The 24,060-nt window shown below is 46.1% G+C and overlaps 1 protein-coding gene across 4 annotated transcripts in view; it reads right to left on the reverse strand.

Moving 5' to 3' along the window:
* The window catches only part of MYH11 (myosin heavy chain 11), a 129,995-nt gene that overhangs the window by 64,168 nt on the left and 41,767 nt on the right, over nt 1-24,060 (reverse strand). For 2 of the 4 annotated variants that reach the window (XM_040256858.1, XM_040256870.1), the window contains exons 4-8: nt 16,908-16,935; nt 6,138-6,240; nt 4,538-4,558; nt 2,235-2,327; nt 1,218-1,281 (exon numbers count right to left, since the gene is read on the reverse strand). In XM_040256858.1, coding sequence (XP_040112792.1) covers nt 1,218-1,281; nt 2,235-2,327; nt 4,538-4,558; nt 6,138-6,240; nt 16,908-16,935 — 309 coding nt within the window. The remainder of the gene's footprint in view (nt 1-1,217; nt 1,282-2,234; nt 2,328-4,537; nt 4,559-6,137; nt 6,241-16,907; nt 16,936-24,060) is intronic. The other 2 variants (XM_040256863.1, XM_040256879.1) reach the window with 1 other exon arrangement.

Below are 24,060 nucleotides of genomic sequence, written 5' to 3' on the forward strand. Positions count from 1 at the left end.
ACCAGGGTTCAATCCCTGGGTTGGGAAGATCCCCGGAAGAAGGGAGTGGCTAGGGCCACAAACTCATCTGTAATTCCCGAATCCAGAAACTTCAGAAAACTGAACTCAGCTGGTGGCCATGCCTGTTCTGAGTCTACACAAGGCTCTTCATGGTCTCTTTATCCCCCACTGGAGACTCGTATGTGTTCTGCTGTATCTCATTTAGTCCTGGCCCAACTCTGGAGAGGTGGAGATGGTGCATGGTCAGGCGACCCCAGCCATACCCTGAGCCCCCACTGGGATGCATGAGTGGGCACTGGTGGGCTGGCGGAATTCTGATTCCTTAGATTTACAGAAATAGCTTTCAGTTTGCTTTGCCAGAAGCAGGCTGTTCCTCTGGGAAAGTTCTATTTCCACTGACATCCTATTTGTGGGCTGGAGCTGCTTGTTCCTAAGAAGGACAAGGGGTCTGGGCTTGGCCTTGAATCCTGGCTCGTTAAGGATGAAGTGAAGTACTTGTGGATGGGTGGGTTGTCATTTCCTTCTCCAAGGGATCTTTCCGACACAGAAATCAAACCCAGGTCTCTTGCATTGCAGGCAAAATTTTTTACCATCTGAGCCACCAAGGAAGCTGTAGCCAATGCTTAACTAGCCCTTATTTTGTCATGATTCTAAAAGCTTTAGTGTGTTAGCTGCTCAGTCTTGTCCAACTCTTTTGCAACCCCATGGACTGTAGCCCGCCAGGCTCCTTTGTGCATGGGATTCTCCAGGCAAGAAGACTGGAGTGCGTTGCCATTCCCTTCTCCAGGGGATATTCCTGACCCAGCGATCAAACCTATGTCTCCTGCCTTGCAGGTGGATTCTTTACTATTGAGGCACCAGGGAAGTCCTCTAAAAGCATTACATGAATCAGTTCACTTGAGGCAGGTATTATTAGCATCCCCATTTCACTGATGAGGCACAGAGAGGTTGAGTAACTAGCCCAAGATCACTCAGCTAGGGAGAGGTCCACCTAGAATCAGATACAGGCTGCTTGAGGCCCCCAAACCAAGGGACCACCACACTACAAGGCTTGCTCTTAAGCGGTAACAACCCCAGGGAAGAGTTGTTCTGGATGGCACCCAAGTGCTGGAGAGAGAAGTGGCTCTTGTGCCTTTCAGACCCCCTGGGGCTCTGGGCAGGAGGTGGATGGTGCCAGGGATGAGGATCCCAGGTGGCCCAGGCTCAGCAAAGGATACACGTCTCAATGTTCGCTCCCACGATGTAACCCGTGACATCGAAGTTGATGCGGATGAATTTGCCCTACCAACAGGAAAACACAGTTCACAGTGGGGTCCCCAGCCTCGTCCCTCAACCCCATGCTGCAGGAAAGTTGGGCAAGCGAAGTCAGGGAGCATTCAGAGGGGCACCCACAAATCAGCATAGTCTCCCTCATTAATAGAATTCAGATACAATCTTTCCTATAAATTTCTTCATGAAATTATCTTTCTGAGTCTCCTATGGAGGTCCCACTTGTTCTGTACAACAAAATGATTATTGTCTAAGTATCATCAACCACCCAAGTTCAGGGTTCCCCTGACCCCGTTAGGCTCAAGTGAGAAAGGGGAGGGGTCCATGAAGCCCGGGAAAGCTGGTGTGGGAAGTTCTGCATCACTGACTATTGGCCTTTGTGAAGGCTGGAACCACATCTGAATTGTTTGCTGTGATTCTAAGTCCAGTTCAAGGTCTGGTATACAGTAGGTACTTAATAAAAATGATCCAAATAAATGAAGAGAGAGAATGATGTGTGTAAAAATGCCTGTATGGATGTATACAGTGAGTGCTTAATAAATGTGTTGAAACTTGCATGTTCTTGGTATACAGTAGGTGCTCAATGCATGTTTTGCTGAATAAATGAACGAGTATTGTATACACATGTCTAGCACTTGTATACTAGGTGCTCAATGCTCAGTATATGTTTATTGAATGAATTATGAATGTCAAATTCTAACAGGGAGCCAAGTATACAGCAGGTGCTCAATGAATATTTGTTACATGAATAGTGAATGAATGAATGAGGGAGTGAGTGGCTGGAACACTCACAGGGTGGTAAGTTTAAGACAGCACTGGAGTCACAGAGTAAAACGCAACGCACACCTCCATCCCTTAAGCCTCAGATGCCCCAGGCACACACATGCACTTCGCGTTCTCAGGCAGGAGGGGACACCGGGGGACCCGAGCCTTTTCCAGAAAACTCATGTAGCTTCACAACTTACGAATCGGGAGGAGTTGTCATTCTTGACAGTTTTGGCATTGCCAAAAGCCTCCAGGATGGGGTTTGCTTGTAGAAGCTGCTTCTCCAGCTCACCCTAAAATTCATTCACATGTGGTTATTAGAGAAAGTGAGGCAGGCAGTGACAGTTCTGCCCTGGACAGAGGTTGTCAAAAAACTCTGCCCTTAACCCAAGGGTTCTCTCCTGTCCTATTACCTATCCATTCTGAGACCCCAATGCTAATATCCAGATTTACTCGAGGATTTCAGAAGAGAAACAAATGGATGAGCTCTGTTATAGCCACGACATCTGTTCCCTAGAAGATAGGGCCTGCTCATCTATGGGACATGCTGAACTCTGGCACTGACAACACTGGGATGTCATTGACATCATAGTGAATCCATGGAATTGTGCAGTACACAATCTGCCCCACTGTATATGGCAGTCCTGCTGCTGCTAATGTTTGACAAGCAGCCTTCTTCAAGCTAGACTGCTATAACACTTATGAAGGCTTTAGTGCATTTTTTAAAGTTGCAACTTTTCCTTTCTCAGGACCAGTTTTCTGAAGTCTCCTAGGGAAGACAAATAAGGAATGCACAAAACCCAGCAGGAATACTTTGAACCAACTGCAGAACAAAGCCTCAAAGCGGGTTGCCTGAGCTCCATTCATCAGGTTAAATGCAGCTGAGACTGTACACAGCCCACTGGCCCCCTCTGAGGGGGCTCCTGTGCACAAACGCGGTCACGTGATTAATTGTGGCAGGAAAGGGCCAACGAGGTAAATCATGCCAGGAAGCAATGAGCTGCTCTTTGCCTAGCCCCGCAACACGGCAGCTGCAGACTGGCCCAGCGGCTCTCCCGACAGCTCCTCCTACAGGCCAGGCTGGGAAGTGTGGGTCCTAGGGGCTTTCTCCTGTTTTCTCTGCTGGTTCCCCAGTCTTTTTTTTTTTTTTTCCTCAGGACAGCTGGACTAGGCTAAAAAGAACCTGGGAAACATTCTAGAAAGAGAAGGTGAGTGCATGGCTTTCTCCCCTCCGCTGTGCACCAGGGGGGCACCGTGGGTGACTGTCCCTAAAGGAACAGAACAAGAAGCCACTATTTATTTCTGGGTTTATTAGTCACACAAGCCCTCCTCCTTTGCAGATTCCAAAGAAGATGGATAGGAAGTGTCATCTCTGTGAAAATCGCAGCCACACTGGAATTCCCATAATTGGGAATGGTGAAATTTACAAGGAGGGCTTTGCTTGACTAGTAGGGAGAAGACTAAAGGGGTCACTTTTGTCAACACAAACTTGTGGTCTCAGTATCCCCCAAGAAAGTCCCCTTTCTAGAACAAGAGTTCCAGATGGTGGGGCCAAAAGATCCTTCTCAGGAGATCTGATCCAAACTACTCATTTTATGGATGATGAGACAGTGACCCAGAGAAGTTAAGCCATTTGGCCAAAGTCACACAGGAGCAAATCCCAAAGAAGAAGCCTGATTCTCCTTCTGATGCACTCATGATGCTGCTGCCCACGTCTGACTAAGATGGACTGAGTGTGACCCTAGGACACGCTAGGACCTCTTGATCTGAGGGTCTCTTCCAGGCTGGGACCCGTACACCAGCCCCTCAAGCTCTGTGTTAAGAGATGAGTTTGTATATGCAGAGGTTTGAGCAGGGCCTGGTTGGGTGTTGCATAGCTGGGGCCTTACCATGCCACCGAAGCTAGTGCATCATGAACCCCAAGACTTCCGTTTCTGGAGCCTTGGGTCAAGCAACCAGCATGCAAAGACAGACACGTACTGCACACACATGCAGAGGAAGACACACCAGTGCACAGGGAACAGGCCTCGGGGGAGGAATTTAGGGATGATGGCAGGGAGAGGAGACAAAGGCATGCCACAGCAGTGCCATTAATTGACTGTCAATCAAGCCAGGAAAGCTTTAGGGCCAGAAGGTCCTCAAAAGCTCAACCAGACGCGACAGACATCTCCAGGGCCTTCCAATCAGGGGTACCCCGGTGGTGGACACCTTGGTGGGAAGGGTAAGGTGACGTTCGTTCTGAACTGGGGAAAATCCATTCCAGGCTAGAGGACAACCCTGGGGATTCCGGTGGGAGTCCTGCGGGTGGCGATGCGCCCACACGCCCCACCCCGCCGGGTGGCATTGGACACCCGCAGGACGGTATTTCAGTGCGTTTGTAGGTTCGGGGATCTAACCCAGTCTACCATCGGCTACCAGGCTCAGTGGGTGCAACAGGGGCATGCACATCTGAATACACTCCGTGCCTCCCGTCCACACCAGGAAAACACTCTCAGTTACTCACGTAGGCAAAAGATGGGCCTTGCTGTGGTTGAACAATACAGTATAAAACAAACGTCAGTGTTATTTCCATCACATGTACATCAGGGTCTGGAGAATATACGACTTCAATCCCCACCCTGCCCAAGACAGCCCGGATTTTCCAAGATCCTCCAACTGAGAAAAGCAGCAGCTTTTCTTGGATTCAGTTTCCTTTCTGCTTTACTTGCTTTCTTTTCTGATTTCTTAAGAGATTCAGATATTTTCAAAGGTTTTCTAAAATTGCTGGGACCAAAGCGCGCTCTTTAAACTGTATCCGACGAGACGCTGTCTGAGATACCTTCTCACACGCAGAGAAAAAAAGTGTTTGGCACATAGTAGGCACTTGATAAAGATCTGTCATTAGTATTATTTCTTCCTTTTACTATTCTAGGAAAAGGAAAGGCAGTGGGAGGCAGTGTTTGGCTGCTACATAAACTCTGGGGCTCTTTGCTCCTTACACCACGCCAGAGGCAGTGTAGATGCTGGATCCCAGGCTTCCTGCACCTGTTGGAGGGAGGAAAGTTCCCCAAGCTACAACCAGGGCTCACCCCAGATCCCCAAGGGCCTCCACATGGGCTGGTCTCTGTGGCTTCTCCAGTGTCACCTCTGAGCCCCAGAAGCTAGATCTAGAGCGGCAGGAACTGGTGACACCCCAAGCCTGCTTCAGGCCTCCTTTGCCCATCACCCCCTCCCCCCCCAGCCCCAAACCTTCGGAGGGAGGCGCTGGCAGGTCCTTCCAGCAGCCCCATTGCTTGTCGCCTCCACTGGGATAGATGAGGCAAGGCTAAGGCCGAGGAGGAAAAGAGGGATGGACCCAGGGAGGGATGATTCTAGAAACCTGCTCTTCTTTTCCTTAATCGACTGTGTCCTTATTTGATGATTTACACTCTCTCTTTCTCATGAGTCCAGAAGCTCAGTGTTTAGAATAACTCAGACTCATTGATGGGCCCCATACTAGCAGTGCCTAGCACACAGGAGATGCTCAGTCAAGGGCACTGGACCAAAGCTCATATGCTGAGTGACACCCACATTCCCCTGGAGTTCCCACTGGAGGCACACATGGAGGAATGACAGGTATGCCTCAACACTAGGGAATTTACAGTGATTCAGTTCAGGCAGTGGCTCTCAGTCAGTGGTGAACGCACCCGCCAGAGGGCTCCTGACATTCTTGGTCGTCATAACCGAGGGGAGGGGCTGCTACCAGCCTCCAGTGAGGAGTGACCAGAGGTGCTGCTAAAAATCCTCCAGGGCATAAGACAGCCCCACCACAGAGAATTATCCAGTCCAAAATGACAGTGATGCCGCAAGCGAGAAGCTTTGATGTCCGTCAAAACTCCTCCTCCCAGTTCACAAAACAGGAGATGATCCTGGCCAAAGTGAGGAATTGCCTAGATCCAACAGGACCATCCAGGATGAAGAAAAATCTCTCCAGTGAGCTGTCAGGGAAGGACAGGGAAACACAGTCCTGACTCCTTATAACGCGGAGTCCTGGCCTTCCCAATGGTGCTCTCTCTACCTGGTCAGCCCTCAAGCCCAAGGCCCATCTGCCAAGTTGCGGCCAGAGGACAGGAGCTGCCACTCACCGTGATGCTTGTATCCTTCTTGCCCTTGTGGGAGGAGGCCACCATGGCCAGGTACTGGATGACTTTCTTGGTGTTTTCTGTTTTCCCGGCTCCAGATTCGCCTCTAAAAGACACGAGAGCAGTGACCCACTGGAACAGTAACACACTAGCGGCTGACGGGATAACCAGCTGGCTGTTGTTTATCTTATCAGGTGCTCTGTGGGCATCTTTCTGCAGCTCCGTGTCGTTTGCAGATGGGGAAACTGAGGCTCCCAGAGGGGAGGAGACCTGTCCACCACTGGCAGGGAGCTGGACTGGGCTTCAAACCCTGCTCCTTATCTCAAACTACTCCTCCCAACAGGAGGCAGGAAAGGATGTAGAAGAAAAGAATAAAAGAAAACCTGAGTTTCCTACCAAGGTCTAAACAGGTTTATTTGGAACTGTCTACTTAAAAAAAAAAAAAAAACACTTTGTCTTTTAGAGAAGTTTTAGGTTCACAGCAAAATTGAGCAAGAGGTACACAGAGTTCTTAGATCTCCCTGCCCCTTGACAACCTCCCCCACCATCAACATCCCCCACCAGAGTGGTACACTTGTTACAATCGATGGACCCATATTGGCGGGTCATCACCCAAAGCCCACAGTTTACATCAGGGTTCACTCTCGCTGTTGCACATTCTACGGGTTTGACAGCTGTATGATGATATGTATCTATTATTATAGTATCTACAGAATAGCTTTATTAAAAATTATCTACTTTAAAGACATCATTACTCTTGTTAGAGCCTAGAAGATCAAGCCAGAGACTGCCTTACAGGATGGATGTAAGTACTTCTCAGAGTACCAAGACATAAGGTAGAAGTTTTAGAAATGCCTCTTACAAAAAAGAAGAAGGAAGAGGAAAAGAACAAGGAGAAAAAGAAGGAGCAGGAAGGGAAGGAGAAAGAAGACAAAGAGGGACAGAAAAGTGGTTATTCCATCAGCCACTGGACCCACATAAGCCCCTTCATCCTCTAGAGAACTCACTTGAAAGGTCAGGTGGCTAGCTAATGATTTCAGCTAAATATCAAAGGATAAACCTAGTTGGTGTAAGTCATGCTGAAATGTAAATGGCTGATAAGTTAAGATCAGCGGGGTGTTGTTTGTCTTATCAAAATACTCTTAGAACATGAACAGTGGTTTTATTTTTATTTTTTTTTAATGAAAATGGCTTCTTGAACCAGCTACACCTCTCCTGGCTACCTGAGGTCACGGTGATGGAATTGTTTCATCAAAGGATCCTAGACTGCCTCTGACTCCCACTCTTCTTAGTAAAAGGGAAAGATGACCTCAACTAAATCTTTCCTCCTTTCTTGTCCTCTCCTCTGATTTTCTTTTTTTTGTTTGTTTTTTATTTTTCCTTCCTTTGCCCAGACTCACATTTGCTGAGCTCACTGAATATTCTGAAACGCGCAAATTTTTTTAAAAGTCTGAGTTCATCTACCCTGAGGGCGGGTCAAGGTTCTCCAAGTGCCACCAGTGCCAGTGTGGTGCTTGTCTTTTTTTACCTAATTAGGAAATAAAAGAAATTAACTTGCTCTGCCAAGGGCCCATTAATAACTGTTCACGGCAAAACAGAAGGAAGGAAGGAAAGAAGGGAGGGTGGCGGGGGGAGGAGAAAGGAAGGAAAAAAAGAAGGAAAGAGAAAGAGCAAGGGAGGGACAAAGGGAGGGAAGTAAGAAGGTGGGGGAAGGGAAGGGAGAGAGAGAAGGGAGGAAGGCAGGGAGGGAGGGAGGAAAAGATACATATGCCCCAAATCGTCAGACCCAATGCCATGGGCCACCATCCAGGAATCAAGAGTCAGGTCTCCAGGAACATTGCACCACGTCTCATGACAGTAGCAACACTGTCCTCTATCCAATTCCTGATGGTCTTTATTCCCAGTGGTCACATTATTTCATGTGGCCTCAGAGGCACTTTTTAAGATGGGAGCTACGGAGGCATTATCCTCATTTTCTTGAGGAGGAAAACTGAGTCCAAATTTTTTTTTTTTAATTTTAAAGAGAGAATTGATTTTGGGGGGCAGTGGAGGCCCTGTGTTAATTGTCCACTCCCCCAATCCTGAAGGGAGGACATATCACTTTCATGTTATTACAGGACAGGAACTTGGGACCAGGGTGAGTAAGCAACTTGCCCAAGGTCACACAGCAAGGCAAGAGCACACTCAGCATTGAAATCAGGTCTCTGGTTCCAATGTAGTCAGGATTCTTTCTATGACATTTCACAAGTCTGTCCATGACACAGACCCAACCCTCTAAGAACATGCTTTCTAAGGTCAGAGGAAAGGAATAGGGAATAGGAATTGATATTTGTTGAAGACCTACTCTAGGCTACTGGGCTCAGAAATCTTTTTATTTAATCCAACAACCTAATGAAGGAGTCATTGATTATTCCTGTCACCCACCTGGGAGAAATGAGGCTCAGAGAAGTTGAAGTGTTCCAGGTCACAATTTCTATTATCACACAGATCAGGAAGATTTGTACATGGGCCAAGTTGATGCCAGACCCCATGTTCTGCCCCTTACCCTTTTATTTTTAAAAGTGAGAAAAGGGGATGGGGTGCAGGAAAACTGAGTGACTTCACTTTCACTTTTCACTTTCATACATTGGAGAAGGAAATGGCAACCCACTCCAGTGCTCTTGCCTGGAGAATCCCAGGGACAGGGGAGCCTGGTGGGCTGCCCTCTGTGGGGTTGCACAGAGTCGGACACGACTGAAGCGACTTAGCAGCAGCATGAATTACTATTAGGATAATGTCAGAACCCTTGATAGACATCACCCCAAACTGAGGAGGCTAGGTTCTGATCAGAGCAAGAAGAAGGAGAGAAAATCTGAGTGTGGGAAACCACCTATGTAGCTGGTCCTGAGTCCATTCATATCTAAGACAAGAGTCAGGACAGCTGTGCACACATTGACCCTGGATCCCTACAGCCCCTCCCTTTCCCTCCATGATTTCCTGGTCTTTCACCTCGCAAGGGCGAGGAAGTGAGACACAGACTCTGGGAACCTGCTTCTCCCCACGTGGCTGCTTGGCTCAACAGTCTCCAAGGTTTATTGATAAAAATAAATTGTCCTGGGAGGTTCTGCCAAAGTAAACAACCCAAGCTCCAGGCTCATGGGTGTCTGAAGATTGATGTGCTCAGGGCTGCTTCAGAAACATCAATATCTTTGCTTTTCTGACCCCAGACTCTAAGAATAAAGATGCCTTCTCGGTCAGTGCACCCTAAACTTAAGTCCTACTTTTTAATTTTAGGCTGCACTGGGTCTTCATTGCTGCAGGCAAGCTTCAGTTGCTGTGGTGCATGGGCTTAATTGCCCTGAGGCATGTGGGATCTTCCCGGACCAGGGATTGAACCTGTGTCCCCTGCCTTGGCAGTCAGATTCTCAACCACTGGACCACTAGGGAAGTCTCTCAGTCCTGTTTCTTAGGGGACTTTGTGTCCAGCTCCCTCATCCTTGAGGAAGACTCGGCCTCAGGACCATATATGGCCTCCTGGCCTTGTAATTACCTTACTGCCAAGTCCTTTTAATCAGTCCAGGCTCAGCAGTTGGAAGGAGGCTACCCAATGGCTGCTTAATCCCTCAGCCCCCAGCTGGGTGGGATTCATGAGTGTGTGACCTGTCCAGTTCCATGGGGACTACCCTAAGGAGGGTCCTGTGCTTGATTTAATGCTCTGATGTTGTGATCTTGAATTGCTTAATAACTTTTGAACAAGGGCCTTAGCTTTCTCATTTTGCAAAATTTAACAAACCAGGTAGCTGGTCCTAGGTGCCACGGTGAAACACCATTTCTGAGTCATTTCAGCTGTGGTCTGCCCTTGGTAGCGACGCTAAATTGTCTCTGAACCCGTCAGCCCCTAGGCCTCATGTGACTCCCACCCTTGTAACCAGCAAAGTCCTCTGGGGTTTGTGCTGTCCGACTCCTCACATCCTGCAAAGCTCAGGGAGTCACTGCCTTTATTTCAAGTACTGCCCCAAGCTCCCCAGGCTGTGTCTCTTTCCCCCGCAGCATCAATCAGCAGAGCAACACAATGGGCTCCAGGGCCAGACTTCCTGAGTTCAAATCCCTGCTCTGCCCTATGTGATTATGGGCAAGTCATTTAACTACTCCCACGGACAGTATGAAAAGGCAAAAAGATATGACACTGGAAGATGAGCCCCCCAGGTTGGTAGGTGGCCAATATGTTACTGAGGAAGAATGGAGAAATAGCTCCAGAAAGAATTAAGAGGCTGGGCCAAAGCAGAAACACGGTTCAGTTGTGGATGTGCCTAGTTGAAAGTAAAGTCCGATGCCATAAGGAACCTGGAAGGTTCAGTAGATTGGATGTGGTCAGGCAGGAGATGACAAGACTGAACATTGACATTTTACGAATCAGTGAACTAAAATGGATGGGAATGGGCAAATTTGATTCAGATGACCATTATATCTACTACTATGGGCAAGAATTCCTTAGAAGAAATGGAGTAGACTTCATAGTCAACAAAAGAGTCTGAAATTCAGTACTTGGATCCAATATCAAGAACAATGAATGATCTTGGTTTGTTTCCAAGGCAAATAATTCAATATCACAGTAATCCAAGTCTATGCCCCAACCAGTAATGCCAAAGAAGCTTAAGTTGAACAGTTTCATGAAGTCCTACAAGATCTTCTAGAACTAACACCAAAAAAAAAAAAAAAAAAGATGTCCTTTTCATTACAGGGGACTGGAATGCAAAAGTAGGAAGTCAAGAGATACCTGGAGTAACAGGCAAATTTGGCCTTGGAGTACAAAATGAAGCAAGGCAAAGGCCATCAGGGTTTTGCCAAGAGAACACACTGGTCATAGCAAACATCCTCTTCCGATAACACAAGAGATGACTCTACACATGGACATCACCAAATGATCAATAGTGAAATTAGATTGGTTACATTCTTTGCAGCCAAAGATGGAGAAGCTCTATACAGTCAGCAAAAACAAGCCCTGGAGCTGATTGTAGCTCAGATCACGAGCTCCTTGTTGCAAAATTCAGGCTTACATTGAAGAAAGTAAGGAAAAAACACTAGATCATTCAGGTATGACCTAAATCAAATCCCTTATAACTATACCAGCTTCTCTGGTGGCTCAGATGGTAAAGAATTTATCTGCAATGTGGGAGACCCAGGTTCAATCTGTGGATCAAGAAGATCCCCTGGAGAAGGAAATGGCAACCCACTGTAGTATTCTTGCCTGGAAAATCCCATGGGCAGAGAAGCCTGGTGGGCTACAGTTCCAATGGGTTGCAAAGAGTCAGACACGACTGAGCAAGTAACACTTTCACTTTACAATTATACAATGGAGGTAACAAACAGATTCAAGGGTTAGATCTGGTCCAGTGCCTAAAGAACTGGATGGAGGTTCATATCATTGTATAGGAGGAGATGACCAAAGCCATCCCCAAGAAAAAGAAATGCAAGAAGGCAAAATGGTTATCTGAAGAGGCCTTACAAATAACTGAGAAAGTAAGAGAAGTGAAAGGTGAAAGACAAAGGGAAAAATGTACACAACTGAATGCAGAGCTCCAAAGAACAGCAAGGAGAGATAAGAAAGCCTTTGTTAAGTGAACAATGCAAAGAAATAGAGGAAAACAATAGAATGGGAAAGACTAAATATCTCTTCAAAAAAAATTAGAGACCAAGGGAATATTTCAAGCAAATATGGGCACAATAAAGGACAGAAATGGTATGGACTTAACAGAAGCAGAACATATTAAGAAGAGGTGGCAAGAATACACAGAAGAACTATATAAAAAAAGGTCTTAATGATTTGGATAACCACAATGGTGTGATCATTCACCTAGAGCCAGACATCCTGGAATGTGAAGTCAAGTGGGCTTTAGGAAGCATTACTATGAACAAAGCTAGTGGAGGTGATGAAATTCCAGCTGAGCTATTTCAAATCCTAAAAGATGATACTGTTAAAGTGCCGCACTCAACATGGCAGCCATTTGGAAAAGTCAGCAGTGGCCACAGGACTGGAAAAGGTCAGTTTTCATTCCAATCCCAAAGAAGGGCAATGCCAAAGAATGCTCAAACTACTGCACAATTGTGCTCATTTCACATGCTAGCAATGTAATGCTCAAAATCCTTCAAGCTAGGCTTCAACGGTATGTGAACCAAAAATTTTCAGATGTACAAGCTGGATTTAGAAAAGACAGAGGAACCAGAGATCAAACTGCCAACATCTGCTGGATCATAAAAAAGCAAGGGAATTCCAGAAAAACATCTACTTCTGCTTCATTGACTATGCTAAAACCTTTGACTGTGTGGATCACAACAAACTGCAGAAAATTCTCAAAGAGATGGGAATACCAGACCTCCTTATGTGCCTCCTGAGAAACCTGTATGCAGGTCAAGAAGCAACAGTTAGAACTGGACATGGAACAATGGACTGGTTCAAAATTGGGAAAAGAGTAAGTCAAAGCTGTATATTGTCACCTTGCTTACTTAACTAATATGCAGAGTACATCATGAGAAATGCTGGGCTGGAAGAAGCACAAACTGGAATCAAGACTGCTGGGAGAAATATCAATAACCTCAGATATGCAGATGACACCACCCCAGTGGCAGAAAGCAAAGAGGAACTAAAGAGCCTCTTGAGGAAGGTGAAAAAGGAGAGTATAAAAGCTGGCTTAGAGCTCAGCATTCAGAAAACTTAAGGTTATGGCATCCAGTTCCATTACTTCATGGCAAATAGATGGGGGGAAAATGTAAACAGTGACAGACTTTATTTTCTTGGGCTCTAAGATCACTGCAGATGGTGACTGCAGCCATGAAATTAAAAGATGCTTGCTCCTTGGAAGAAAAGCTATGACAAACCTAGACAGTATATTAAAAAGCAGAGACATCACTTTGCAACAAAGGTTGGTCTAGTCAAAGCTGTGGTTTTTCCAGTAGTCATGTATGGGTATGAGAGTTGGACCATAAAGAAGGCTGAGCGCCAAAGAATTTATGCTTTGAACTGTGCTGTTGGAGAAGACTCTGGAGAGTCCCTCGGACAGCAGGGTGATCCAACCAGTCAATCCTAAAGGAAATCAACCCTGAATATTCATTGGAATGATTGATGCTGAAGCTGAAGATCCAATACTTTGACCACCTGATGGGAAGAGCCAACTCACTGGATAAGACCTTGATGCTGGGAAAGATTGAAGGCAGGAGGAGAAGGGGACAACAGAAGATGAGATGGTTGGATGGCAACACTGACATGAGTTTGAGCAAGCTTTGGGAGTTGGTGATGGATAGGGAAGCCTGGTGTGCTGCAGTCCACAGGGTCGCAAGGAGTCAGACATAACTGGGCGACTGACCAACAATAATTATTATTACTGAGGTCAACTTGAATCTGCTTTCATATTAAATAATATGAATTATTCCAGATTTTGATGCTCTATGAAAATTTCTTGCAATTCTTGTAACTAACCAGTGTGTGTGTATGGCAGGAACTGAGGGCTCAGTCATCTATGAGAAACTTTCCAGGCCCACAGTTCTGGGATAGAGGTTGGAAACAGGTAGCCCCACTGGCAAAGCCAGCCCACCAATGGATTTTATTTGGCTGATGCTCTGTGTATGTATGTTCATGTAAATTAGGTGCAAATATTTAAACACTGAATATTTCACATAAAAACCTAAATTTGCAGCTTCTGTTGCAATGTAGAAGAGTCTGGCAACACTGGACCTGCGTTCTCCCCTGGAAACAATGGACAGAAGAGGGATAGCAACTCGCCCCCACCCCTCAGATGGGTCATTTTCTCCAGGTCACCACACTCCCCACCATCCCCTACTGTCTTACACCCAGGCCTTCTCACACATTAACAGTATTTGGTTGGCTTTGATTGGCCCTTGGGTTTGCAACCACAGTCCTAGATGTCCCATACAGGCTCTTCTCAGACAGAGGGCTTCTGCTGGGAGACATACTCTGGCCAAATTGATGTCTCCGTTTTTCAAATAAAACACACTTTATCTGACCCCAGTGCCTTTGCATATGGTGTAAACTCTTCCCCTCTTTTCTTCATTGTCTCGCTGAAATAGCACTTCTTCCAAGAAGCTCTTTCCATTCTCCCAGTTAGAATCTCTCTGATTTACACATTCTCCTAGTTCCAAACACGTCTCATTCTTTGTCATTTTCAGTTTGTAATTACACATTTACTTGAGTGATTTGCTGGGAAAGGTGGAAGACAAAAGGAGAAGAGGGTGAAAGAGGTTGAGATGGCTGGATAGCATCACCAACTCAATGAACATGAGTTTGAACAAACTCTGGGAGATAGTGAAGGACAGGGAAGCCTGGTGTGCTAAAGTCCATGGGGCTGCAAAGAGGTGGACACAACTTAGTGAGTGAACAACAATAATTTTTTTTTAAAGTTTCTGAAAAGGTAGTTCCTTCACAGAATCAAACAGCAAATTCAAGCAGTACCAAAGGGAAGAAAGTAATTATTGTTCTAGTGGTTGTTTTCCCTCTTGAGAGAGGGGTCATGTTTACTTTGGATTTTTTTTTCCTATATGCCAAGTATCACCAGTGGAACTGGCTCATTCAATCTGTTGAATAGTGAGTGAGGACAGGAGTGAGTGTAGGGGGACAAAGGAAGGAGGGTGTATTTGTTTCCCATTGCTGCTTTAACAAACTACACAAACAGTGGCTTAAAACAACACAAACTGATTATCCTGCAGTTCTGGACGGCAGAAGTCTGACATGGATTGTACTAAGCTAATACGAAGATGTCAGCAGGGTTGTGTTTCTTTCCAGGAACACCAGGGGAGAGTCTGTTTCCTTGCCTTTTGCAGCGTCTAGAAGCTGTTTTTATCTTTGGCTTCCTCCGTCTTCAGCGCCACCAACGGTGGGTGAAGTTCTTCTCACATTGCATCTCCCTCTGACTCCCCAGATTTCTCCCTCTTCCACTTGTAAGGACCCTGCGATTACACTGGACTTGCCTGGATGGTGTAGACTCCCCACTATTGGAAGGCCACCTGGTTAGCAACCTTAATGCCATGGCAACCTCCACTCCCCTCTGCCTCGTCACCTGACACGCTCACAGCTCTGGTGGTTAGGAGGTGGCAATCTTTGCGGGGCCACTACAGGTACACATTGCTTTACTGCAGTTCACAGATATCATGTTTTTCACAAATTAAAGATTTGTGGCAACCTTGCATCAAGCATTTCTCCAACAGTATTTGTTCACTCCATACCTTTGTGCCACCTTTTGGTAATTCCTATAATATTTCAAACTGCTTCCTTTTCTATTTGTCATAGTGATCTGTGATCAGTGGTCTTTCTTCTCATCTATTGCAAAAAGATTACAACTCCCTGAAGGCTCAGATGATAGCTAAGATTTTTTTAGCACTGGGTATTTTTTTTTTTTTAATTAGGGGACAGTTACTTTACAATATTGTGATGGTTTTTGCCATACATCAACATGAATCAGCATGAGGACACATGTCCCTTCTCTCTTGAACCCTTTCTAACCTCCCTGCCCATCCCACCTCTCTAGGTTGTCACAGAGCACTGGCTTTGTGCTGCCTGCAGCATACAGCAAACCCCCACTGGCTACCTATTTTACAGATGGTAATGTATATGTTTCAATGCTGGCTGTCTATTTTACATATGGTGATGTACATGTTTCAGTGCTATCTATTTTACATATGGTGATGTATATGTTTCAATGCTGGCTATCTGTTCTACATATGGTGATGTATATGTTTCAGTGCTGGCTACCTATTTTACATACAGTAATGTATATGTTTCAATGCTATTCCCTCGTATCGTTCCATCCTCTCCTTCCCTCACTGTGTCCAAAATGTCAGTGTCTCCTTTGCTGACCTGCAAGTCGGATCATCAGTACTATCTTTCTAGATTCCATATATATGCATTAATGTATGATATTTGACTTTCCCTTTCTTACTTTCTTTCTGTTACTTACACTACTCTGTATAATGGGCTCTAGGTTCATCCACCTCATTAGAACTGACTCAAATGCTTTCCTTTTTATAGATGAGTAATATTCCAAGCGATGGGTATTTTTAAATCAAGGTATATACATTGTTGTTCTTAGATATAACACTGTTGCGCACTTAGTAGACTATAGTATAGTGTCAACATAACTTTGATATGTACTGAGAAACCAAAACATTTGCATGACTTGCCTTACTCTGATATTTGCTTTACTGCAACAGTCTGGACTAAGTCCATGCTATCTCTGAGGAACACCTGTATTCTGCCCACCCCGGGAGAGATTTTCCTGAATACTGAAAATCCTCTGAGTGATTCTAAACTGAATATCTTCTGACTATGTATCCAGGTCTTCAAAGAAATTATGATACCGACCACCAAATATGGCACAATGTGGCTACTTGTGAAATTTAAGGGTAACAGTTTAACACAAGCCAAGACTTCCTCACTAATGGATATGCCTTCTATTTTCATAGAGCTATTACAGAATTACATGCAGTTCTGTCTGCAAATTATTTAGTTCAGGGCCTGGCACACAGTGAATGCTCACTAAATGCTAGTTTTAAAGATGGGGGCAGCGCAGAACAAAATGGCACCAGGTATCACCTGCAGTTTAGGGGTGCTGGCCTCAGCATCAGAGCGTTTGTACAATAAATGTTTCATGACCATCTGTGCTGTGCTGGGGATAGGGTGGTACATGGAATATCAAACAAATCAAAGAGCCCTGTTCTCATGGACCTTTTTCTTTAACAGGTTGGATCTTAACTCAGAAAAGCAGAAGAAAAAGCAGCTCCACTTACGTGCAGAGAATGGACTGGTCCTCCCGATCTGAGAACAAAAAGAAAAAAAGAGCCACGAGTTAGAATCAGCTTTGAGTTGAGGGTCTGGACATGCTGCCACCCAGGGCTCCCATTTAAGCTCATATACCCTGGCCCCTCTGGGGGCGACAAGAGGCCAGCTGAGCTCATTGCTCAGGGCAAAAGGGACAAGACCAAAGATAAGAGGGCAACAAAGCCCTGGAGGCAGCCCCAGAAAGATGTTGGAATCTGACCCATTCCAAAGGCAGTGAGCATCCCAGCCCCACCCGTTCAGAGTGGACGGGGGTTCCCAGGAGACCCACTCTGTACAGATGAAGTCACAGACAGAACACCGACTTTGGATCCAGACAGACTGGGTTTCCTCTTGGCCACTTCCCAGCTCTGTGGCCTTGGGTGAATATTCTTAACCTCTCCAAGCCTCAGTTTCTTTATCTGGCAGTGGACATTTTTGGCTTGAAAATCCAGTATGCTTTCCCTCTTCTTCTGGCAAGAGCATCCTATGTTCCTTAAGGAGACATGTCCAGGGGACTTCCCTGGTGGTCCGGTGGTAAAGACTCTGAGCTTTCAACGCAAGGGGTGCAGGTTTGAGCCCTGATCAGGGAACTATGATCCCACGTGCCGACAGAACAACAACAACAACAACAAAGGAGTCACGTCTCCTGCGCCACTCCACTCCCATTGTCATGCACTGTCTTGGTGGGACTGACCCACAAGCTCTCCCAGCCAAGAGGCAACAGTGTTTCCCAGGCTGCGTCAATCAGATTCTCTGAGCTAAAACTCCAACCTGGATCAAGGACGGAGAAGCTCAGTGGGTGGGCAGAGCCCTGAGGGGGCCTCACTTCCTGCCCCTCAGAGCCCAAGCAGCCCCAAGTTTCTGACATTTTCTGAGGCTGGCTCCTCACTCTTCCCACACATCTGTGAGCTCCCCAACATTCCTCCAGAAATTCCTTTCCTAGATAAGGTCTCTGTCGCTTACCACCGGAGAACCCTGGTGGACGCAGAGGGCATCGTGAGACTACATGTGATTAAGCAGATGTTACTGATCACCTTTCACTCTTAAAGTGACCTCAGGAGGTGGAGCCAAGACCCCCTACGAGGGTCATGGGTAAGGTGACACACTTCAACCGTTGGTCAGTTAGCCATAACCGAGAAAGCACATCCTCTGCTGGGCAATGCTGATGCAGCTTTTCTTAAGTTCATTCCTGGCTCCAACCCCACCTTCACATCGCTCAGCCTCTCCTGATTAAAGATCTCCCTGGATCTAGGGACATCTTCCTCCAGATCCCTTCTCAGAGTGATCTCTCTGACACGCTGAGCTACCCAATCGCTCTGCTCCTCAACACTCTCCCACTTTGAAAGTGTCTTAAAATGTCAAACATAAATTTATCATATGACCCAGCTATTCCACTCCTAGAAATCTACCCAAGAGAATAGAAACATGTGTCCCTATAAGACTAACACATGAATGCTCACAGTGGAGTTATCACACCAACTAAAAAGTGGGAACAACCCAACCGTCCATCTGCTGGTGGATGGATAAATAAGATGTAGTCTATCCACCCAGTGAAATATTATTCAGTCATAAAAACAATGAAGTACTGATACAGATTACACCATGGATGACTCTCAAAAACATGATGTTAAGTAAGTCTGACACAGAAGGCTACATACATATTGTCTTATTCCACTTACATGAAATGTGCAGAGGAGGTAAATGCATAGAGATAGGAAGTGGATAAATTAGTGGTTGCTGAGGGCTGGAGTGGGGTGACTGCAAACAGGTATGAAAGATCATTTGGGGGCTTGGAAACTGGATTGTGGTGATGCTTACATAAGTCAATTTGCTAAAACTCACTGCATTTTACACTTACAGTGGGTGAATCTGGAGTATGCAAGTTTTATCTTAAGTTGTTTTTAAACACGTGCATGTCCCCAGGGCCCTTACGTGAGGCCCAGACTCCTCAACATGACATCCAAGACCTCCCATGACTGGCCCGGCCCACCTCCCCAGCTTCGGCATCTCTATGCCCTTCACTCTCAATTTCCAGCAACCCCACCCAGATCAACCCCCCAATCACACTCCGTGCCTTTGTTCAGGCCGTTCCTGCTGCCTAGAAGGTCTTTCTCTTCTTCTTTCCTGGCTACTTCCCTCAGTCTCAAAGATAATACCTCTTTCAAGAAGTCTTCCCCGTAGTGATGAATCCAGGAGGCAGCTTGGCTATAAATCTCTGACAACACTCCTAAGCTATCAAAGTAGTCGGCCTTGATAGAGAGAAGAGGCCCCAGGAAGAGCCCCTAGTCTCTTGAAGCCCCCCTTGATAAGAATCCTAGAGCTGTCACTGGTTCCTGCCCATCACCAAGACACGCCTCTACTTCCACAGCCCCTGTGCTGCCTGAGTGCCTTGTCCCAGGCTGGCACTTTTGCTCCTTGTGTCTCTGCCCCCACAGAATTATGAATTCCTCATAAGCAGAAACATCCAGATCTGGACCCCACTCCCCTCAGTTTCCAGGAAACTGAGGTCACGTTCTCAATCCCTAAGCCCCTGACATAGAGAAGGTACAGTTTGGTGAGCACTGAAAAAAGCCAGCCCCAAACCTAAAGACATGAGCTTCTTGATGGGAAAGTTCAACATACATGTAAGAACCAGTGGTTAAGAACCCGCCTCCCAATGCAGGTGACTTGGGTTTGATCCCTGGTTGGGGAACTAAGATCCCCCATGTCACAGGGCAACTCAGCCTGCACACTGAGGCTAAAGAGGCCAAGTGCTACAATGAAAGAGCTCTCATGGGCCACAGTTGCCTGTAGGGGTTAGATTTAGGGGGCCCGGGGAGGTTCCACTCAGACAAGTTTGACCTCTGAGCTGAGGGCCAATGGGAGGCCCTTGCAGGGAGAAAGATCACAGGAAGGAGGCAGCTCAGCCTTTGAGAACTTTCCGTCACCACAAAATCCCATTTCTGGTCCAGCTGCACTGATCCCCATCAGGCCAACATGCTCTGCCTCCTGACTCTGCCTCTGACCTTGGGCTGATCCACAAATTTCAAGAAACAGCCATATCAGAAACCCGAATGTGTGTGCCCAAGGACAAATGCTTAAATTGGTCACTGCAGCAATATCAGTCAAAGCAAAAGACCAGAAAGGAGTGATTTTGAGGTGGACAGACTGGACTGTCTCCACCCATCTGCTTTCGGGATAGAGGTGGCCTTTCCAGCAGCCTTGGGAAACCTGAGCCCAGAAGACAAGAGATTGACAGGGTCCATGCCTGTCTGGAGGCTTTTCCTCCCAGGTCCCCAGGAGAGGAAGTGGCTCCAAGGGGAAGGCTTGGCAGCTGCTGGGGCAGCTCCATGCTGGGCGCTGCCAGGGGACCTCCGGCCTGAGACATTCCCATCGGAAACACACCGCTCCAAGCGTGGGAAGCTAATTGTGTTGTGGTTAGTTAGGGGCAGGAGGGTTCGGTATGCATATTGCTTGCTGACCTGTGCAGAGCCCAAGAGACCAACTTCCCCAGGCTTTCTAGCTGACTCCTTCCCTGAGCCTGAACTCATGTCTGACACGAGAGAGCAGAGTTCTAAGAATGTGCAAAGGAGTCCCCCAACCCAAGCTTTGCACACGCTGTTTCTTCTTCCCAGAGCACCATCTGTATTGCTTTTGTACCTGCCTTATCCATTCTCTCTTTTTTATTTTACTCCAATGAGATGAAAACCACATAAACATAAATTAAACCATGTAGAAGCGAACAACACAGCGGGAGGTAGTACCTTCACAAAGCCGTGCAACTCACACCTCTGTCTCGCTCCCAGACCTTCTCATCAACCCCCAACAAAACCCCACACCCACTAAAGAGTCACTCTCCATCCCCTCGGAGAAGGCAATGGCGCCCCATTCCAGTGTTCTTGCCTGGAGAATCCCAGGGACGGGGGAGCCTGGTGGGCTGCCATCTATGGGGTCACACAGAGTCAGACACGACTGAAGCGACTTAGCAGCAGCAGCAGCAGCAGCAGCTCCATCCCCTGCTCCCATTAACCCCTGGCCCCACTGATCTGCTCTCTGTTACTATGGATTTACCTATTCTGGACATTTAACACAGACACAAGTGGTCTTTTGTGTCTGGCTCCTTTCACTTAGCATGCTGTTTCTGAGGCTCATCCCTATTGTAACATGTATCTGAACTTCATTCCTTCTTATGGCTGAATAGCCCTCCATGGTGGGCAGACCTCATTTTGTGGTTCTACTCATCCATTGATGGGCATCTGGGTTGTTTCTAGCTTTTGGCTATTGTGAACAGCGCTGCTATGATATTCAAGTACAAGTTTTGTTTGAGCACCCGTTTTCAATTCTTTGGGTATATATTCTAATTGATTCTTGAAATGTCACCCTGACAGTCACCTCCTCTATAATATTTTCTCTGACTCCATACCTCCCTAGAGCTAAGCTGGGGGCCTTTCTAATGTATGTCCCCTCCAGAGCTTCCATGGACAGTGGTGCAAGTCAGACACTGCATAACTCTAAGGGGGGACCATTTACACTGGTCATTATAGATCTGTATATTTATTACAACCATCTTTCAACAGATGGAAGAAAACTGCCTTGAGAAAGGGGTAAAAGTAAAAGTGTTAGTCGCTCAGTCGTGTCCAACTCTTTGCGACCCCATGGACTGTAGCCCACCAGGCTCCTCTGTCCATGGAATTCTCCAGGCAAGAACACTGGAGTGGGTTGTCATTCCCTTCTCCAAGGGATCTTGCTGACCGAGCGATCAAGCCTGGGTCTCCTGCATTGCAGGTGGATCCTTTACCATCTGAGCCAAAACAGGGGGTACCTTTGTCTAATTCTATAAAGGTACCACCCAGTCTAGTGGTGACCCTAGCTCCATTAGTATAAAGATTCCCTGCCTTGCAGCGTTTAACCTCATCATGATCACCGTTTCGCCTCAATACCTTTTAGAAGAAAGGGATTACTCAGAATGGTAATGGACCATTTCCCTATGATACAACAGGCAGAGTTTTTCTTTTTCCTCTTAGTAAAAATTATGCTACTTTATATTATAAATAATATATACAAATGATACAAATGTCCATCAGTTGGTAAATGGATAAACAAAATGTGGTCTATTTGTACCATATTACTCAGCCATAAAAAGGAATGGCACACTGATACAGGCTAAAACATGGATGAACCTTGAAGATATTATGCTATGTGAAAGAAGCCAGTCACAAAGGACCACATATTGTATCATTCATTCCATTTATTCTAAATGTGCAGAAGAGGCACACATATGTCCCTGTAGATTTCTATAGGGACGGAAAGGAGGGCTAGTGATAGTGTTGAACTGGGAGTGGGGAAGGGAATGACTACAAGAGGACACAAGATTTCCTTTGTGGATGATAGGAAGATACACTTAGATTGCGGTGATGGCTGTGTGACCTTGTAAATTCACCAATAACCAGTGAGTAGTGTTCTTAAAATGGATTGACTTATGGTGTATAAATTAAATAAATAAAACTTTTTAAAAAACACAATATTACGTTTATGCCATCTCTGAATCAAGAGATCTGATTGCTCAGTTATCACACGGAATCTATTCATTTTTCAACAGTTATGAAACTGTTTTTTTTCCCCTTAAATAAACCACAAATTCTTTTTACTTAGATTACAAAATTAGTACACAACCACTGAAGAAAGCTTGGCAAATACAAAATCCCCTTAACCCGTGATGGTTAACATTTGGATCTATCGTCTTTTCATTATTTTTTTATAGGAGTTTAGAGTGACTTACACAATTGACACCATACTATGGCATGGTTTTTTAGTTCTTTCATTAACAGTGTTTCCTTCTTGGGCTTCCCTCGTGGCTCAGGTAGTAAAGAATCTGCCTGCAATGCAGGAGACCCAGGTTCGACCCTTGGGTCGGGAAGATCCGCTATAGAAGGGAATGGCCACTCACTCCAGTATTCTTGCCTGGGAAGTCATATGGACAGAGGAGCCTGTGGGCTACAGTCCACAGGGTCACAAAGAGTCAGAAACGACTGAATGACTAGCTTTATATGCATTGACCATGTTATACAGTCTTTGTTACTGACTTTAAATGGCCTTATAATAGTCCTCAGAGAGGTTCCTGCTCTTTCTCCAACCTCCTCTGGTTACTCCTCTCCCCCACTTACATCCCAGCCATACTGACCTTCTTGGCACTTTCGTAATACATCATGCTCATTCCTGCCTCAGGGCCTTTGCACTATCTCCTCCTTTTGTCTCTAAAGTTCTTCCCCATTTCTTGATGTGACCAGATCCTTCTCACCTTTTATTTGTTGTGTAGTCACTCAGACGTGTCTGACTCTTTGTGACTCCACGGACTGTAGCCCACCAGGCTCCTCTGTCCATGGAAGTCTCCAGGCAAGAAAACTGGAGTGGGTTGCCAATTCCTTTTCCAGGGGCTCTTCCCGACCCGGAAGTCAAACCTGGGTCTCCTGCAATGGCAGGCAGATTCTCTACTACTGAGCCACCGGGGAAGCCCTTCACTTTTCACCTCCCAGTCCAAATATAGCCTCAGATGGAGCCACTTTTGACCACTGCACACCCATAGCCATTCCCCTCAATTTCTCTTGATCCCATCTTCCTGTTTTATCTTCTCCTTCGGTGGGAAATAACTTTATAATTTTGCCATGTGGAATTATTTCTTTGCTTACTCAACAAAACTGCTTTTAAAGTTTCTCCTCTTAACCCCTGAGCTCCTGAGGGTCAAAGGCTGTGCCTGATCCTGGGTGGCAGGGACAATGTGTGACACACAGTAGGTACTCAGGAAATGCTTAACGATTTGAATCAATCTCAATCTTTTCTTCTCTCTCTCTGTCTCTCCAGAAAGGCAATTCCGACTGAAGCCACAGTGAGTGCTTCTTCCCATATTCACATACTCACTCAGCAAACAAGTCCAGAGCCCCTACTCTGTGCCAAGCACTGGAAACACAGTTTACTAAACCGACCTAGTCTTTGCTTTTGAAAGGCTTATGATCTGGTGTGAGGGTCAGACAGGCAAAGAACTGACTGCAAGATGTGGGCAAATGCCACAATCCATATGTGCCCAAAGTGCTGCTGAAGGTATAGCTGTTTTACCTTATTAAAAAAAAATTTTTTTTAATTTATTTG

Source organism: Oryx dammah, unplaced genomic scaffold (genome assembly GCF_014754425.2).
Source record: "Oryx dammah isolate SB20612 unplaced genomic scaffold, SCBI_Odam_1.1 HiC_scaffold_2, whole genome shotgun sequence".
Classification (NCBI taxonomy): Eukaryota; Metazoa; Chordata; class Mammalia; order Artiodactyla; family Bovidae; genus Oryx; species Oryx dammah.